This window comes from Triplophysa rosa, linkage group LG12 (assembly GCF_024868665.1).
Source record: "Triplophysa rosa linkage group LG12, Trosa_1v2, whole genome shotgun sequence".
In the NCBI taxonomy this organism is placed as follows: Eukaryota; Metazoa; Chordata; class Actinopteri; order Cypriniformes; family Nemacheilidae; genus Triplophysa; species Triplophysa rosa.
This window is the reverse complement of record NC_079901.1, coordinates 10,270,305-10,290,143: the sequence shown is the minus strand read 5'-3', so window position 1 is coordinate 10,290,143 and position 19,839 is coordinate 10,270,305. Positions and strand designations below refer to the sequence as shown.

General features: G+C 38.8%; 2 protein-coding genes across 2 annotated transcripts; both read right to left on the bottom strand.

Moving 5' to 3' along the window:
* Window positions 1-53: 53 nt before the first annotated feature.
* Window positions 54-7,251, bottom strand: shkbp1 (SH3KBP1 binding protein 1). Its single transcript, XM_057348392.1, has 18 exons — window positions 7,070-7,251; window positions 6,657-6,710; window positions 6,103-6,148; window positions 5,932-6,005; window positions 5,787-5,845; window positions 5,604-5,684; window positions 5,348-5,515; window positions 5,067-5,157; window positions 4,787-4,977; window positions 4,550-4,665; window positions 4,329-4,416; window positions 3,414-3,530; window positions 3,145-3,315; window positions 2,873-3,028; window positions 2,656-2,752; window positions 2,387-2,571; window positions 2,010-2,136; window positions 54-1,818 (listed from the first exon to the last, which is right to left on the bottom strand). The coding sequence occupies exons 1-18, from the start codon at window positions 7,114-7,116 to the stop codon at window positions 1,209-1,211; spliced, it is 2,478 nt and encodes an 825-aa protein (XP_057204375.1). The 5' UTR covers window positions 7,117-7,251; the 3' UTR covers window positions 54-1,208.
* Window positions 7,252-14,939: 7,688 nt separating this feature from the next.
* LOC130562541 (serine/arginine repetitive matrix protein 1-like) lies at window positions 14,940-17,948 on the bottom strand. Its single transcript, XM_057347628.1, has 14 exons — window positions 17,416-17,948; window positions 16,998-17,070; window positions 16,815-16,883; window positions 16,663-16,731; window positions 16,510-16,578; window positions 16,357-16,425; window positions 16,204-16,272; window positions 16,051-16,119; window positions 15,902-15,967; window positions 15,756-15,821; window positions 15,434-15,517; window positions 15,287-15,357; window positions 15,118-15,199; window positions 14,940-15,033 (listed from the first exon to the last, which is right to left on the bottom strand). Exons 1-14 carry the CDS (start codon window positions 17,600-17,602, stop codon window positions 14,940-14,942), a joined length of 1,137 nt encoding a protein of 378 aa, XP_057203611.1. The 5' UTR covers window positions 17,603-17,948.
* Window positions 17,949-19,839: the final 1,891 nt, after the last annotated feature.

Below are 19,839 nucleotides of genomic sequence, written 5' to 3'. Positions count from 1 at the left end.
TGTTGTGAAAAAAATGTAACAACTGACTCATGTTAAACAGGAAGATTCTTAAATCCTTCCTTTTTTGGACAACATTATTAACAATTGTATATAAACCAAAATCCAATAGCATACATGCCACATTTGTATTAGACGGAAAGCAAGTCAATTTAAGCTTGTAATAAAAAAATTGTCATATGAACAGAAGCACAATGTTAAGAAATCCTTGTATTAGATAAACAATGTGTGCATGGTTTAACATTCTATATACAAACTCTACAATCCAACTGAAGCGTTGATGTTTTTAATACAGTAACAGCCCGTGTTTACCCTTTTAAAGGCACACCAGCAGCACTGTCTGCATTTACACACAACAACCCACTCCTATTTGGTTTCATGTAAACTGCCAACTGACGTCTATAGATTACATGCAGACATCGTGGTGAACGTTGGATGATTCTACATATACAATCTTCCAGTGTTTTCTGTAACAGAGCAAGCGGTAGAGTGAATATGAGTCCATCTCATCTTTATCACTGTTTAACAGTAAAGTCCACACATTTTTTAGATAAACATTTTAATTTAGTTTTAGACATTTTTTGCATATAGCAGTCAACCAATATGATGGCAAAGGCTGACTCATCAGCCAATAATTGGTCTGTAAATGACAGATTAAAGGAGCCATTGACTTTCCATAGTAATTTTATTCCTACTATGGAAAGTCAATGGGGACCAATTTTGAAATGAACTACTCATTTAAGGTAAAAAAGCTACCAAATTTGGGGCATGTCGCCTAAAATAAGCATTCGTTTTTATTCGGCAATTGTATGCATTTCATAAGGGAAACCATGATATCTAGCTATATATAAACAGTGTTTAGATATATTTTGTTTTTCGTTCATGCAGTTACATTAGCCGGTGCACAAACAACCAGTGTGATGTATGAAATACCAAAGCCTCACAAAGTTGAAGCTATTCCATTATTGTATAGTGTGACTGAACAAATATGCCTTCACTTTAATACAGTTACAGTGTGTTAGTAAATGTACATAATGCAAAACATTTCTTTCAATGTCTTTCTCCATCTTTTTTTGAAAAGTCTCGAGGAATGTTTCTTTAAAAGAGTTTGTAAATGATAAAGACGTCACATTCAATCTTATAAGGCACCCTGCATTATCGACAGCACGGTCTGTTTGACTACTCGAAGACATTCTTCAGGTGAAAAGTCCTCAAAAGCTAGTTTCATTCATATTAGGTTTAGGGCTGGTGGAAGGTGGAGAGGTGGGGCTTTCGTGGCCAGTCGCAATCTCACTGGGCGGAGTCTCACTGGTTGGAGAGGTGAGGGGTCGTCTTGGAGACACCGGTGTTTGTGATCTCGCTGGACTGACAGGAGAGGGGGTGGGGCTTGGCGTGGCAGGTGAAGGTCTTCTCATTGAACATGCTGCTGATGATGTTGGTGTCTGCAGGGCGGAGAATGGTGACTGCATCCTGATGCCGAGCCGTGCTTCGAGCTCACTGCACACCGCTAAACTCCGCCTACCCGCGTCCAGGCTGCTCATATCCGAGCACTTGGCTCTTTCCTGACATCGCTCTACAAAGCTTCCTCTTCGGATAGCTCCAAGGCCGTCACGGTCAAGCGGGGCTCGGCTCGGGTGGGGGCTGTTGCTGCCGCTGGTGGTACTGGCGAGAGAGGATTGGCTAAGGCCGATGTGGGACGGGAGCTCACGAGGTTTGCTGAGGGGTAGTATTGGCGCGTGGCGAGGGAGACTACCGTTTAGTGGAACAGGGCCACGGAAAGCACCCCCTGCTCGAGCGATCTCACTCAACTGGGACTGCAGACTGGAAGAGAGAGAAGAGACAATGTAAATAAGCATACAATGCCATCTACTGGTGATGGAGAGGAATTTCACTGATTCAAATTTTTGGTTTTGATTTTTTGGTAAAGCGTTATTTATTTTTGGATGTTCTGTCTATTTAACACCTTATTTGTATTTTTTTTGTAAGACTAGAAGCAGGGAATGTGTGCATACCTGCAGGTTGAGTTGCGAGAGGAGTGTGTGAGAGAGGCGGCAGGACTCATGTCTGGGGTTCGAGTCAGTGCAAGATCGCATTGGTCTAACAGTTCCAACAGTTCCTCTTCAGTGGGACCACCAAGAGCTTTTATAATAAAACAATGAAGATCAATACAAAGCAGAAAAGAATCAAATAACATGGTACTTCATGTAGCTAAACTCGCTTTGCGCTAGCAACACCCCAAGCATGGGTTTGATTCATGTATTGATAATATGTAAAACTTGAAATCACTGTATGTCACTTTAAAAAGAAGATGTATGGCAAAGGCACAAATGTAATTTATTTCAAGACATCCATATTTATTTATATGCTCTTTGTCTTCCTCTGCATTTACCTTTGATGTCCACTTTTCCTGCGATCTCCATTGCCGTCGTCAGGTCCCACATCTGGATGCTGCCGTTACTATGTCCACTGAAGAGGTAACGGCGCGGCCTGGAACCAATGCGGCTGGATCCCTCGCATTCATGAACCACGAATGCAGTGATGGAAGTCCCATCCACCGAGCGCACCTCACACACCCTTCAGAGAGATGATATGTAAAGCGCATGTGCTAAAATGTATGTGTAGTATTTATACACATTTAGATGGATCTGTTGAACTGACCTTTTCCCATTGGATGAGAGCCTCACGTAGAGTTTATCAGTGTCAGGAACCACACGCTGGATAAACACCTGCTGTTCATCTCTCTCACCATACGGACCTGAGCGCACAATAAACAGTCAATGCGTTTTGTCCCAAGGACCATCAGTGAAGTCCAGATGTGTCCAATCATCCTTCATCCTTCAATAAACTGGAACTTGTTTAGCTTTTTTCATCTTACCGATTTCTGTGCCTGCAGTACAGCCACCATGGCCATCGATATCATCCAATGAGAGGATCTTAAAGGAAGTTAGGGGGGTGGAGCCAGGCTGGGTGGATATCATGCCTCTAAAACGTGTCACCGTCCATGTACGGACATGATTGTTGTCAGCACACACTGCACAAAGAAAAATGGGAATTTAAGTGTGCCGGTTCATTTACTCTTTATATTACCCTACAATCTTCACATATGTGACTATGCAAGTTTGTATGTGGGAAAAGAGAGCTGCTAACCAGAGATGAGATGTTTCTCAGACAGCATGATCTTGGTAACAGGGCTGCGGTGTACAGAGAAGGTCTGGAAGAGTTGTGGACCAGATCCCACGGTCTCCGGATGCTGCACAATAACACGCACAGTGCCTGAACTGGTACCGTACGCTATCTCGATCCAGTTCCCACTGTCGCCTAACAAACACAAAAGCACTGGTGTGAGTGGTTGTACATGTGGTATTACAAAAGGTCTGTGTGAATGTGATAGATTGTGTAGGACTTAGGCAAGTTACTTGTTTTAGGTGTCAGGTAGACGCTCATAGCAGTGATGGCATCTTCACTGGGGTCTCGATACAGTTCAGTGACTAACAAATCGTTGTCCTTCATTCGCAGTGGAAACTTTTGGACATCTGAATGACACATATTCATGATGAATCCCCAAAACAACTTCAACATTAATAAACACATAGTAAAGGGAGGCAAAATCTGACATCACATATACAGACGTGGAAAAAATGAAGAGACCATTTCAAAGATTTTTTCCGTTTTTCTCAATTTACTATTTATAGATACAGTATGTGTTTAGGTAAAATTATCATTTTTGTTTCACAATATTTCTACCAAGAATCAAATACAAATCTTGTTTCTATTTGCAGAAAATGAAAGGTCAAAATAACAGAAAAGATGCTCTGTTTTTTCAGACCTCAAATACTGCAAAGAAAAAAAGTTCATATTTACTTTGTACATGTATTTAGGAAAAGTTCAAGAATTAATTTATATGTAATAACCTCGATTTTCATCACAGTTTTCATGTGTCTTGTCATGCTGTCAGTCTTTCACATTGCTGTTGGATGATTTTATATCCTCCTGAGGTTTGATTTTGTTGAAATTCCGGACTGGATTGACCACAATACATCTAGAAATGCTGATTAAATGAAAATTTGCGATGGCCTCTTCATTTTTCTGCGGCTATAAAGTACTATTATATAATCCTGTATTACATTAATGGTATATAAAACAATATATCAAGAATTTATATTTCATACACAATGTGGTCCAGTGGATTTAATCCAGTGGATCAAATGAACTACAAATTACAAATGAAGTTGTCATCACATTTATTTATTTCTCTTTGTGAATTTGAATACGATTGAATAAACAGTGTGCAAAAACTCAACACTGTGTAACGCTCGAGTTATGATACTTACCTATGTAGTAAATAGAGCCGTTATTACAGCCCAAAATGAGGAAAGATCCAGCTGTGTCGTAACTGTTGATGGGAACCACATCTTGATTCTGCATAGAGACAGATGGACACATCAAGAAAAAACAAACTTCTGCTCATATCATTACAACATCAGACTCTTCATCAGTACACAAACAAATGCAGGAGATGTGAAACACAATGCAACAGGCGGCCTGAAATTACCTGCCAGTGTTTAGTAACAGCGTTCCACACTCCCACTTTACCCGTGTGGCTGGTGGCAATGAGCTGATTTCCTACAAAGAATAAAGCCTCCACCGGCACGTTCAGACTGAACACACCTTTAGACCAGAACAAACACACTCTTGTGAACATTGAAAAACATTAACAGAGCTTTTTCGTTCCCATGTTTGTTTGTTTACATAGCTCATATCACAATCAATAACATCACGAAATTCTTACCGATTTCATTGCCATTTCCATCAGGACAGATAGCCCATAAGATTATCTCTGTGCCCGACGCCACAGCAACCATCTTGTCATTGTCCCCAAGTGAACCGCCCATGACTTTAGCATTAAGAGCAACTCTGTCGATCACCCAGTCCAGCCTTGGGCTCGTAAAGACCTGCTGCCATCCAGTTGACTCCTTGACCCTAAATACAGAACAATAGTTTCACATTGTGAGAATGTGCTGTGTACAAATCCAAAACATAACCATTAGTCAGTTCAAGAGAATCTCTACCTGTAACAGACAACAAACTGGGCGTAAGCCACAGCAATCCAGTTATGATGACCGCATATAATTCTGACCATGCCTGGGTCAGACACCGGACCTGAGACCAGAAATCACACGATAAAAGAAATGATTTAAAGTAGTTGTTTTAAAATGTAGGAATAAAGTAAAACATTGATTGAAAGCAACAATGATCGTATGCTGAAAAAAAACAGTTTTTTTTATGCTACGTATTTACCGTAGTATAAAATAACTTAAGAAAGGGTAGAAAACTGGAGCAGAATCTAGACCTGGCACTCGCTCCTCCACAACAGCTCTGCCCAGTATGCCAGCATTGCCCAGGTTAGGTGGCATAGTGTTGCTTCTCCTCACGGGGGCTCTCTCCACCGGCCCTGAACGCCCACCCATGAAATGCGGTCCTGCCACGCTGTGCCTGTTTCTGCGCTTCACTGGGTATACTGTAAAATACACACGCAAATAAAGCATTATAACTATAGCTTCTTTATGCAACCTGAGCTGTCAGGCTATATGCCAGGTGGTGCTCACCTGGTGGTGGCAGGTAGCCATTGAACAGGACGTTCCCACAGGAGGAGCGATCCAACTCATCACACAACTGCAGTTTTCGCACTGGAGATACAGAGATGTCGTGAGAGACCAGACATGGAGATGAAATATGAAAAATGATGTTTCTTCCATATGAGTAATGGGAAATCCCATGCCTGGCTTTACCTAGTGGAGTGATTCCATAGAACTCTGCCTCGTGCATGAGTAAATGAACATCTATGGACCTGCAATGAAAACAAAATGTCATGCAATAACTTTCTGTTCAATCTATTCTGTGTTAAAGGAAATCAACAGCAACCTGGGATCTTACCTGGGGTGGAGCTCTTTTGTGCGCAGAAAGTTCAGAATCGTTGCAAATAGAGATGGATCTCTGTCTACGAAAATCTGGAAGAGAAAAATTCAATGTACTTTTTAAAATCATAATGAGTGATTTATAAGGTGAACATTCAATCAGTCAAAAAAGTAAATAAATAAAACTTACTGCTCCGGTCTCATCTTTTAATGTCGATATCCGCCCACTTAATAAACTAAACAAAGAAAGATTTATTTATTAGATTTATAGATACTTTAGGCACACACATATTTCTAATCTGCAATGTTGACTGATATTAATAATCTAATATTGCGTCTGTCAAGACATAATGTACAATATAAACAAGAGGTTAACTGATCAACAACCAATTGAAAAGAACCTTAAGTAATAGTTCATCTTCCAAATGAAAATTCTGTCATTATTTAATTAATCTTGTCATTTCAAACAGGTATGACTTTCTTTCTTCTGCAGAACTCAAAAGAAGATATTTTGAAGAATGTCTGTAACAGAAAACTGTTGGGTCCCCATTGACTTGCATTGGTTTTGTGTACCTACAATAGAAGTCAATGTGTACCAACATTTTTCCAAATATCTTCTTTTGTGTTTTGCAGAAGAAAGAAAATCAAGCAGGTTTAAGATGACAACAGTGATGATGACCGAATTGAATTACTCATTTAAAAATCGGATTCAGTTTAGTTTCCACTGAACTAAGAATTACAAACCTTGAGAAAAATGAGTCAGGAACCCATGTCAGGGTCTGTCTGGAGGTACTGAATCTGTCCCAAAACACAAAAAATGTCGGTGTCACAACTATTTGTACAAACAGATCCGAGCACCTTAAAGTTACAGAAGCGCATTTATAACAATCAATATTCATTATGCACTAACTTAAATATGTGCAGTTTATATAGTTTCACCTCAGGCCTTACAGCTGCTTGTATTGGAATGCAGCTGTTTATAAACATGCCGGGTAATAGTTACAATAGGTTCAATAAAAGTAATCGTTGATACAATCAGCTGTTTTTTTATAAAGACTACAAACATATTTAATAATATAAAGTGTCAGGATGTGTGTCTCTTGGTTAAGTAACGTTATCTCATTTAAACAGGATATGCAGATGATTTAATAAACAACCTTTTGCCCCCGACGTTTAGATGAATGATGTCACCAATCCTCGCCATGATAATCCCTTTTATCGACAAACATTCATATCGAACAGAATAGTTGAGTATTGATACAAACTACATGATAGAAAAAAGAAAAACGAGTTTGTTACTGGCCGTAGCCAAACAACGGAAGAAAAGACGATTTAGCTAAATGTCTCACGGAAGTGGAACATTGCATTTCAAAATAAAAGTATCTTATAAACCTTTGGATGTTCTCTTGAAAAATGTTACAAAAATCTAACCTTTTATTGGAGAATTTTAAATAGAAGGATGCCATTATGAAATAAATGCGATTTTCTCTAATACACATTGCTCGTAATTATTCATTCCCATTTAGAACTTCTTTATTTTTTGCCAACAAAACAGCTCAGTCTTCACCTATAATGCCTGATAAATTTGGAGAACACCTGACAAGAGATTGAGGCAATTCCTTTATGTTGGTGCTTCTCCTCTTCAAGGGTTCAGGTCTGGAAAGTCGGATGGCCATGGCAGAAGCTTAGTTTTTCGCTCAGTGACCCATTTTTGTTTTGATGTTTGTTATAAGATCATTTTCCTTTTGGAAGATCCAAACTTAGCCAGGGCCAGTCAGGTTTTTATGTTTTATCTGATGAAATTTGCTAGTATCCATGAAGCCATCTATCTGAAAAAGACAACCAGGATCTTCAGCAGAAAATTAGGCCGAAAACATTAAAGATACAGCAGTAGATTTAACTTTACTCATGGGGTACTTTTTTATCCCTGTGTGCAGCAAACCAATCTTGAGTGTTTGCTGCTAAAAGGTTCATTTCACGAGAAGAAAATGTTTTTTATCAACATTTAGAAAATAGCGTTTAATTTAAATTAAATAAAAAAATCCAAAATTAAATTAAACAATTTGTTGAATTTTGTTGTATGTTTATTTTATTTTATTAAATAAACAGTTTGTTACACTGGTCTTTTAACTTTGTCTTATTTATAGAAACCGTGTGGGAAATTGACATCTAGCGGTTGAGATTGGTATTGTAGTCTCTAAACATGATATAGTGTTGCAATATGTCTACAGTGGGCACATTTGTCAGCAGAATGAATCACAGTCAGTGTCATTTCTTTTCAAAACAACAGTCAACCTGATGGGTCTAACATACACTGTTTTGCATGATAATCCAAATATCAGTTCCTGTCAGTAGTCAGACACAGCGAAGTACATTGCAGTCAGGCTATACATTTTTCTTATGTGTTGCCTGGGAATCGAACTCACAATCTTTTATCCTACTAGCCCAATGCTCCAACCACTGAGCCACAGGAACAGAGAAAGAATCGACTGACGAGTAGCGGTTTAGTTCAACTTCATATTTGGCCTGAACAGTTTCAAATAATCAGAACATTTACAAGGTAAAAATAAAGGACAAGATCCATGAGGAATTTTATGCTTTAATAGAAATTTAAACAATGGTTGCATATACATGATTGATAACATATACAACAGAGATTCACAGAGCTCACAAATGGTTAAAACATGTAAAGAACACATCCAAGCCATCAAAAAAATGAAGTAAAAGTGCTTTTACACTCATTTATTAATTTGTTTTTGTGGCAGCCTCTAATACAAATTTATTACTGATTCATAAACTTCAAAATTAGTCGAATGTACTTACAGTGAATGATGTTGTGATTGTCCGGCAAAGTATTCGTCATCACAGTCAGTCAGAATCTTGCACATCTCGTTCATGGTTTGTGAATCAAGTGCAGGCATGCGCATGACTGACTGCAAATGACAAGACACAACCACAAGAAATGCGGAATGGATAAAAATAACTACAAAAATACAAGAGGACTTGAATAGGCCCATTAATGGCATGTTTAAGTCATTCTCTTATGCAATGCATGTTTTATTTCCTCTTTCCACATTGTGAATAATAAATGGGTGTCATTTTAATTTGCTTGTTACACAATGGAGCCTAACTTATTGTAATAATTATTTGACGTAGCCTACTTTTACACTCCTCACGTACTAAACTGCTTTTTTTTATTGTTTGCGTGCTGACTGGGGTATGGTATTACGTCATGTGCAGAGTGATGTTACCAGCTAGCAGATAGCTGGTGAGAGAAAATGGCACTATCAAAGAATCTAAAGAGGAAAGTTGACAGTGAAAATAGGGCATACAAAGAAGAATGTAAAGACAACTATACGTTTATCCTACCCAGATTTGTGAATGCAAAGCAGGTGTGTCTTATCTGCAACGAAGTTGTCGCTGTTTGCAAAGAACATAATATTAGACGGCACCACGAGACGAAGCATAGCACTTTCAAAGTGGCCTTTCCTCTCCAAACAGAGGCACGAAACCGCAAAATTAAAGCACTGACAGCATGGTTCACTATTAGTTTTTTCATACAACACATTTCATGATGGCTATTTTAGAGGCGAGTCTAGCGATTGACAGACTCCTTTGAATGTCTTTCAGAACTTTTCAAACTAAAAGTTCTCAATTCATTTACAAACAAAACATTGCTGCAAAAACGTTCTCGTACTTTTATTTTCAAGCCAAAATTACTAGATGTGATTGTGAATAATTGTTGCTGTCATGACAGATCTATTTCAGAACCAGCCGTTATGAAAATAATGCTGCACGGCACGGGCCAGATATTATTGCTGGTGGGCCAGTTGTGGCCAGCGGGCCGCCTGTTGCCGACCCCTGCTCTAAAGCCACGCCTCCTCCAAGACACATGATGACGGAAGATCATCTGCTGAGCAGCGTGCGCAGCAGTATGCAAAAACATCGTTTTGACAGAGGTGAGATATCCTATTATTGCATACTAACCGGAAGCAATGATTGGATGAACATTTTATGGTCCTACGCCTTCCTCTGAGGATGCATGTTTATATATGTATATTTGACCACTTAGCGATTGCTATGAGGTTATAAAGAGACTTTCAACCAGCATATCAAAAAATGTTTCAGGAAAGAATCGCCTACCCTGCCTTTAATAGTAAGCATTAACACACTAACACTGACAGCCATAATACAAATTGAAAACAGACTATTGAAAACTGGTTTGAAGTGCAAATTTTTTAAAACTAACATCTAAAGAAATCTGTGAAAACAGTGACAATGACTACATTTACATGCACCTTCATAATGAGATTGTAATAGGATTTTGGCAATATTGCGATTACATTTTACCTCATGTAAATGCAATCATTGTATCTAAATAATGCAATTAAGCTCATGATCGCAGTAAGCACAATCGAAATAAAATATGTGGCGTACGCCGGTTTTAATCGCAATAAGAAGGCATGTAAACACTTCAATCGCATTTATGCTCCTTAAAGGGATACTTCACCCAAAAATGAAAATTCTGTCATCATTTACTTAGTATCCCTTTAAGTGCAAATTAATGGTAAACATGAATACGTCAACAACAACTATAAAATACGTCCACATAGCGGTGTTTTGCATTTGACGCGAATATACACACCTACTGTATCCGAGATCATCGTTTGTGCTGTGTATTATAGCAAATAATCAAACTCATAATACTTTCAAGTAAACTGGAGCAAAAAGGTGTTCTCATGTCATGTACACATGTTACTGTGATTAAGTCCTTACTCTGATTATTGTGTCACGATATGTATGGAGAAGAACCCAAGTGCAGGCAGGCGGTAAAGGGGTTAACAACAGACTTTATTGACAACGAAAAAAACAGAAAACAAAGACCCGCAATGGGGAAAACAGGACACGACAACTTAACAAAAACTCAAAAACAACCCCTTCCCTCAAAGGGGTAAAACAAACAAAACTCACGAACCACGACACAACATGCAAGGCAAGGCAATCCACAGATAACTCCTTGGCAAGGCAAGAGGAACACGAGTATCACACGGGGAATATACAAAACGATTCAGCACAGGACAGCAAACACAAGGGCATTACATAGGGAGACTAACAAAGGAAGATAACAATGGGCAGGTGTGGGTAATAAGACACAGGAGGAAAGCTATACAGGAAAGAGACACGAGAAAGCACATGGCATGCCAATATCTAAACAATACCATGTCTTTCTCACACTTAACACGTGTGTCATGATTCTGCCACCAGACTCAAAAAAACATGACTAGGAAGGCAGAACCATGACATATTGAGATAATCGCATTATTGGTGCACATGTAAACATTGTCATTGCTAATAACGAGTACATGTGATTGATCAACCTGTCAATCATTTAACAGGATGTATTTTAAGCAGTCTCATACCTTTCTATTTTGTCAGCATCCCTTCTCCACCTGACTCACTGCAGACTCCCATTACCTTCTGTTGACAAAGGCATCATCTGTGGTCATCATGAGGTTGAGCATTCAGTCCAACCGGACCTGGCTCTGTCAGACTCACGTGTCCCGAGAATGAGACAAGAAAACAAGACAAACTTATTAGGGTGAGGCCGCTCACGTTATTCAAAAATGACACAATATGACAAATGTTCGCAAAAACATGTGTAGACAGTGTTTACTGTGATGTGGCATGATATATAATGTAAAAAGCTGCACTAAGATCCAGACAAGATGGTTGTTTGTCACTTTGAAAAATCCTGTCTCTGTACTGTAGTTTAGTCTAACTTCTCATGAAAAGTTTTTATGGATACTATTTATATTAAAAAATCTTAGTTTGGTGGAAACTACTACCGAATTCTCAATCGTAAATATGACTTTAAACGGTTTAATGTGACATTCTGACAGTTTAATACGCTTTTGTGAATTTGTGTTTTTTTTAGCTTTCGGATGATGTGTTTTTACGGTGCATGTTATTTCTCTATGAATTAGCTGTTTGTCGTTGCTTATGAGTCTATGCGCTAAGATGGATAAACACCTCCCTGTGCGTAAGGGCCAATCCCATTTCTACCCATTACCCATACACTTCCCTCTACTTCTCCATTTAGGGCGTTCAAGTAAAGGGGCGTTCAAACTGGGGGTCTGCCCCTCCGTCCATTCCGGAAAGCAATCAGACGGGAAACCGGGATATAATCTGCCCTGTACGGTTTGTGGACGGTTGTTTAATGTGAGCAAAGAAACATACTTTCTGTACAGCAGCGGAGGACTATTTATTCGGAACCGAGGGACAACCGAAGACGTCGCTTACTGACCTTTGATTTGCCAATCAGCGGAAGGGGGAGTTTCATACCGCCCACATGTGAGAAACTAGTTTTCAAGTTGTTTATTCGTTTTTTAAACGTTAAGTTGAAAACGAAAAAAAAGCCAAATTCTCGTTTTTCCGTTTTTTTTGATGAACGAAAAACGAAAATGGCGCCGTTTTCTCACTCCCGTTTGTTCAAGTTCAAACTGAAAAACAAATGGCCAAAAGATACACGGACCCTGTAACCCACGGAACTGATATGACTACAGCTGACGGTGGAATCTTATAAGTTTGTCATGAACATCACCGCATCTCCATTAATGTAGGAGCTAGCGATGATGTATGACAGTGTGGTAGTGGCGTCCCATTTAATATTTTCAACCCTTCCCCTTGTTTTGAGAACAGAACTGGGATTGGGCCTAAATATCCATTAACTATGCACTCAGGTTAAAATTGACCTTTTTCAGTGCAAAAGAACCTCTATTAAAACACGCAACAGCACCTCAGACAAAAGTGGCTTAAGAACAAAGCCTTGCTCAGACTATAGATAGCTGGACCTTGTGGGCAATAAGTACACAATTTGCAACATGAGTAAATAATTGTACACAAGATAGAGATATGTTCCGGTATTGTTTATGTTGTAGTTGGTTTGTTTGTGTTATCTCCTGCGCCTTTTCTTATTAAATTACTACATTTGATTCTACTCCTTCATGTGCTCGATTATCCACAGCTACATATTACAACTGATTCTAAATACACTGATTTGAAATATTTTAATAGCTCGTTTGTCATGAATACAAACCTTCCAAGTCCAACGTTCAAGCAAGACAACCATGCTGTAAATTGAATCAGTTATAACATAATCTCAAATTATTATAAATAATCATATTTCTAGCAGATTTATTCTAGCAGTAAATAATTGTTAATGTCAAATTGACTCGCACTATCCGGATGAGCATGTGTTATTAGTTTTGAACAGTTGTTATCTGGGAATAACGGACCTCGGAATGTCCCGACCAACCAATAAGAATCAAGTATTCCAGAGCGCCATGTAATTAAATGTAGAAAATCCTGTGTTCCCCGGTTTGTATATGGGCTATGGGAGTTCATTTTTGTGTTTATTCTATATTATACAATGCCTTAGAAATGTTTACAGGTAGATTTTTTGCTTTTAAGTAAAATTAAAAACATTGCAATAAACCTCTTAACCTCTCACTACTCATTTCACCTTAGCCTAGAATAACAAAAACACTGAAACCGAACCGAAAACCGTGGTTAAAAACGAGCTGTTTACATGTTTCCGGTATTTCCTCGGTTAAGTATCTAAAATCTGCTTATGACTTTTTGCAGTTAATTATCTTATTGTAGTTATTGTTCTGTCAAGTATTACTTTCACTGATGATTTAGAAGAGTTTTCAGTTGAAGAATATTCCAGCACTGTGGTAAATGAAAGTTTAGGATTGTTATGATGAAGTTATACAGAAATAACGGTTTGATCGCCTGAATCATTCTGTCCCCTACTAAGTACATTATGGTTTGAGTTTAGAAGTAGATACATCGTTTTCTGCCGAAAAGAGCCTTTAATTTATTTTGCTGCTTCTCGGTTTTGGCCATTTGGTGTCTCCTGGCTGCATCCCAGCTCTTCAGCTGCAAAAACAACAAATAAACATGAAGTACAATTATAATAAACAATACTTCATAACCTGTGATTATTAATGTTTATGGGTCTCATATCACTGTACCTGTCAGATGAAGGTCTCGGTCGTTTGCGGCAGAGCCTTTTGTCCAGGAGACAGGGCCGAGGGTTAGGGTAGGGAGCAGGTAAATGCCTAGTAATACAAATAGAAATACAGTTTATGCAAACCATCAAATAATAAGTAATTGAGTCTGAATTTATTTCTACATGGGCAGTGTTAATATCACAATGTTTAAAGCTAAAACTGAGAGAATTTGTTCGACTTACTCAGGTGCAGGATCTGGTCTAGGTGGGGCAGGGGTTTTTGTCCATATCTTTCGTCCAGCCACTGTCTGATGTTGTGCAAAACCTGCTGAGAACAAATCCAAGTAGATAATTGACACACTTGTTCATCCAAAGATTAATATCAAAAACTGAGATTTTCAAAACAGTATTAAAAGAGTGTTGAAACTGTTGGTCAGACAGAACAAAATATTACAACTTACCAAATGTTGGTTGTACTTGAAAAACAAAAGTGGCTGGACGAAAAGGAGGATTTGGCCTGTTCGGTGTTGTAAAGGATGTTGGCTTTTCGGACAGGTGCAATGCATCCAACATCTTACAGAGTTCGTCGACACTGCAGCCTGTCCTCAAAGAGCTCCCCACCCCCTGCCTCTGTGGAAAAGCTGTTGAGAACAAATCAGAGTAGATGAAAAACACATCCAATGACTGAAATCAACAGTTTTGAAAAATAAAGAGCATTGATACTGTACTATTTACCGTGAGGTTCTGTCCTTCTCGTGGTCTCACTCCGTTTACTGTAGAGGAGGAGCTTGTTGAAGCATCTTGATGTCTAAAAATACAAGGAAAACTACTTTTAAGTCCTGTTTCATCAAACATTTGAACATTTATAAACTGAGAGAATTTGTTCGACTCACTGAGATGAAGCTTTGGCAACAGGGGGCTCTGGCCTTTTAAAGAAACCTGAAGGATGAGGTCTACAACTAAAAATGCATAGAAATGTATATTAAGTACCGTTTCAGCAAACATTCGAAAATTTATGAACAGAGAATTTGTTCAACACACTGAAGGGGAGGAGCCTCTGTAAGAGGAGCCCTCGACTTTTTAAATAAGCCGGAAGGAGATGTATGCCTAATAATACAAGATAAAGTACTTTAGGTACAGTTTCTGCAAACAATCAAACATTTATAATGTGACAGAATTAGTTCTACTCACTCAGATACAGGAGCTGGTGTAGGTGTGGTATGGGGCCTGCTGGAATATTCTGGCCCACCCATCTCCTGCTTTTGAGCAACAGCTGTTAAGAACAAATCAGAGTAGATAAATGACACACATGTTCATCCCCATTTAAGGTTTTGAAAAATAAAGAGCATTGATACTGTACCCAGAGTTGTGCTTTGGCCGTCCCGTGGGCTCACTCCATTTCCTGAGGAGCCTTGTAAAAGACCTTGATGCCTAAAAACACAATGAAATGTATATTGGGTTCTGTTTCTGGAAACATTTATAAACTGAGACTGTTTTTTTAACTCACTGAGATGGTGAAGATTCTGTGACAGCGGGCTCCGGCCTTTTAAAGACACCTGAAGGAGGAGAGCCCGAGGCAGAAGATCTACACCTAGAAACACAAAGAAATGTTTATCAAGTATTGTTTCAACAAACATTTGAACATTTATAAACTTAAACAATTTGTTCAACTCACTGAGGTGGTGAATATAGTGCGAGAGAGGGCCTCCGCTTTTTCAATGACCCAGAGGGAGGAGAATTTTCCCTAAAAACACAAAGAAAAGTTCTTCAAGTACCGTTTTGGCAAACGTTCGAACGTTTATAAACTGAGAAAGTATTTTTCAACTCACTGAGGTGAAGCTTCTTTGACTGGGCGCTCCTGTCTGTTAAAGACGCCTGAACAAGGAGATCTCCACCTAAAAATACAAAGAAAATGTTAATAGCATATCTGCAAACTTTCAAACATTTATAAACTGAGACAGTTTTTTCAACTCACTGAGGTGAAGCCTCCACTGCAGTGCGCTCCGACCTTTTAAAGAACCCCGAAGGAGGAGATCTTTGCCTAAAAATACAAAGAAATATATATTAAGTACTGTTTCGGCAAACATTTGAATATTTATCAAGTGAATTTTTTTTTCAACTCACTGAGCAGGTGAAGCGTCTCTGACACGGCACTCCTGTCGATGACAGTACCATGAAGGAGGAGATCTACGCCTAAAATACAAAGAAATGTACATTAAGCACCGTTTCGGCAAACATTTGAGTATTTATTCATTGAAACCGCTTTTTTCAACTCACCGAGTTGGTGAAGCCTCTCTGACAGGACGCTCCGGCCTTTTAATGAAGCCAGAGGGAGGAGATCTACGCCTAATAATACAAGGAAATGTATATTAAGTACCGTTTTGGCAAACATTTGAGTATTTATTAATTGAGATTGTTTTTTCAACTCACTGAGTTGGTGAACCCTCTCCGACATGGCGCTCCTGTCTAGGAAAATACTCTGAAGGAGGAGATCTACGCCTAAAATACAAAGAAATGTATATTAAGCACCGTTTTGGCAAACATTTGAGTATTTATTCATTGAGACCGCTTTTTTCAACTCACCGAGTTGGTGAAGCCTCTCTGACAGGACGCTCCGGCCTTTTAATGAAGCCAGAGGGAGGAGATCTACGCCTAATAATACAAGGAAATGTATATTAAGTACCGTTTTGGCAAACATTTGAGTATTTATTAATTGAGATTGTTTTTTCAACTCACTGAGTTGGTGAACCCTCTCCGACATGGCGCTCCTGTCTAGGAAAATACTCTGAAGGAGGAGATCTACGCCTAAAATACAAAGAAATGTATATTAAGCACCGTTTTGGCAAACATTTGAGTATTTATTCATTGAGACCGTTTTTTCAACTCACTGAGTTGGTGAAGCCTCTCCGACAGGACGCTCCGGCCTTTTATTGAAGCCAGAGGGAGTAGATCTACGCCTAATAATACCAGAAAAGTACTTTTAATACCATTTAGAATGATGACAGGTATTTTAAGTATTGTTTTTACAGATATTCAAGCTGTGTATAAATCCAGAGAAATGCTCAACTCACCAACATGAGGAAGGTGCTGGCTGTCTCCACACTTTAGACTTCTGCCGGAAATCTCTCCGGACAAAACTCTCTGCTGTTGAAAAGAAATAACAGAAGGTCAATGACAATAAATAATATTTTAAGTTTTTAAGCAAAACCATTTTTTTTAAATGAAAACAATTGTTTTAAGTAAAAGTAGTAATTTAATTTACGCTACGTTTTATTATTTTACACATAAATAACGTAAGTTGGCCTTCTCAACGTTGACGTCAATGTCATGGTCTTACTCGGTCAATATTAAAGATATCAACATGTAAACAGAATGTAGTAAACCGTTAATAACAAATTCATTACTTTAACTGGCATTTCACAGGCAGATTCACACATATAAGAGCATTAGTGTTGGTCAAATTTTAAGTACAAAAAATGTATAACTCACGATTCTCGGCTCTCCTCTGGACCGGGGGTGAGGCATTAGGATCTTCAGCCCTCACCGTGGAGAAATCCAAAACTGCCCAGGACGGAATTACCACTTCTAACGCCTCATATTCGGCATCATCGATGGAATCCGCCCATGATACGGGCTGGATATCGTCGCCGGACGGAGGAACAACAGCCGGATCCATCGTGACTTGGTACACGGCGGTGTGCAGCCAAACGACTCGATGCAGGTGAACTGTGGCGCTGTTTTACGATCAGGCAGGAGTCAACGAATAAGTTACCTTTCGATAGCTCTTCGGTCTCAACTTCCTTCACGCAACGACAACACCAGCAGAAAACAAGCTCGAATCGCAGGGAAAAGCACGCACGCGACGTGAATCCACTCGCAGGTGAACTGTAGCGCTGTTCAACGATCAGTCAGGAGTCAACGAAAGCACCTTTCGGCTAACTATTCGGTCTCACTTCCTTCACGCAAAACAAACAAGCAACAGAAAACACGCACGAATCGCAAAAAAAGCCTCGATCTCTCAGAACAACAAACTCCGTCCACGCCGAACTCAAACCCACGAAGACTGCTGTGAGGCAGCGGCTTTTATAGAGGCAGATGGAACGCGCTTTATGGCGTCACAACCTCAACAAAATGAACACAAGCCATTGCCTTGGAGAACGAAAGAAACCGTGTAATACATTACAGTGAAAATATGAATAAAATATAAATATGGCAAACGTGTTTCTTACTCAAATGTAATAAAATATATAAATTAATAGGATAATGTTGAATCGACGTCTGAATGTCCATTAAAAACTAACAAAAAAAATCGACGCAATTGGTTTACTTACCTAACATTGAAACGATGTTGATTTAAGTTAACATTTACCATAACAAACATTAAAATGAACATGAACAATCTAAAAATAGTTAAAACTAATAGATACATGAGCTGGTAATCAATTATTAAACATCATATTCTGTTACGTTGCTTTATTTAAAAAATATACATACATTAACAAATACATCTTTAATGCATACAAACATTCTTTGCAAGGCTAATATAAAATGCATTTACTCTCAAATACACACCAAGAGGTATAAAGGTAAAGTATATGCTACTAGTCTCAATTTACAAATTAAGTGCAATATTTCACCAAGAATAAAACAGGTCATGTTATTTTGTAGCAACTGTGTATGTCTAGTATTTTCAGTGCATTGGACTAACCGTGACTGTTTCACAAAAACAAACACACAGAAAAGCTTTATTTACGTGACATTGAGGGACTAGCACCAGTTCAAATCATAGACCTTTCAGGATTGAAGATGAACTTAACATCAGATTCTGGAAGATAAATTCTCCAAACAATGTTACAAGTGGAAGTGGTGCTGGTCCCTCTAGTGTCACTCGCAACCTATCTGTCTTCATGTGAAAGAAAATCTACTTTATAATAATGCACATCTGAACACCAACAGGTGTTTCTGCTACCAACATGATTTAAAATATCTTCTTCTGTGTTCTGTTGAAGAAAGTACGTCATACAGGTTTGAAATGTCATGAGGGTTAGTAAATTATGACAACATTTTTGTTCTTGGGTGTACTATCCCTTTTATAACATGGTAGTAGCTGAGAGGTCAGTGTGGTGTTCTGCAGGCCAACATCCGTCCAGGCTTCTTGATGTCTTCAGCTGGGTCTCACAGGAAAACAGAAGACCTGCAATAAAAACCATACAATTCATACCCATTACAAATCCATTCCGTCACAAACTGTCTCAAGAGTATTCACATAACTGTAACAGCGCAACTATTCTCTGTGACAAGGTTCGTATAGGTTTCGGAAAGTTTTTTTCAAACATGAAATTGCGTTACGTAAAAACTTTTCTTAGTCTCTTATTGACCAATTCTCGCGGAAAAGCACGCCCACGCGTCAACCAGCGAGAGAGATAGAAAGAGCACACCCACGTAAGAGTGGGAGAAAAAGCACACGCACACATCAACCATATAGAGTGAGAGAAAGACCACAACCATCAATGTGATTCGTGGAAGTTCCACTGTGTTTGTTTGTTCATGGAATTTCGGTGATGAAGGTTATATAAACGGTGGATATAACGCTGGATTGTCAGAATATGCTCACCCTCCAGTTGTTACAAACCTGTAAACATTTCTACAAATTTCTTCAAATAAAGATATTTTAATGAAAGTCTGTAACTAAGCCGTTTTGGGTAACCACTGACTTCGATAGTAGTCTTTTGTTCTACTATGAGAGTCAATAGTGAGCCAAAAAGAATTGGAAACCAACTTTTATTATAACAGGGTTTCTGGTATTCCAGGTTTCACCAAGTAAAATTTAAGACTTTTTAAGACCATTGTGAATTAAATTTAAGACGTGCATCACAACAAAAAACACACACACCCAACATTCCCAGATTCATT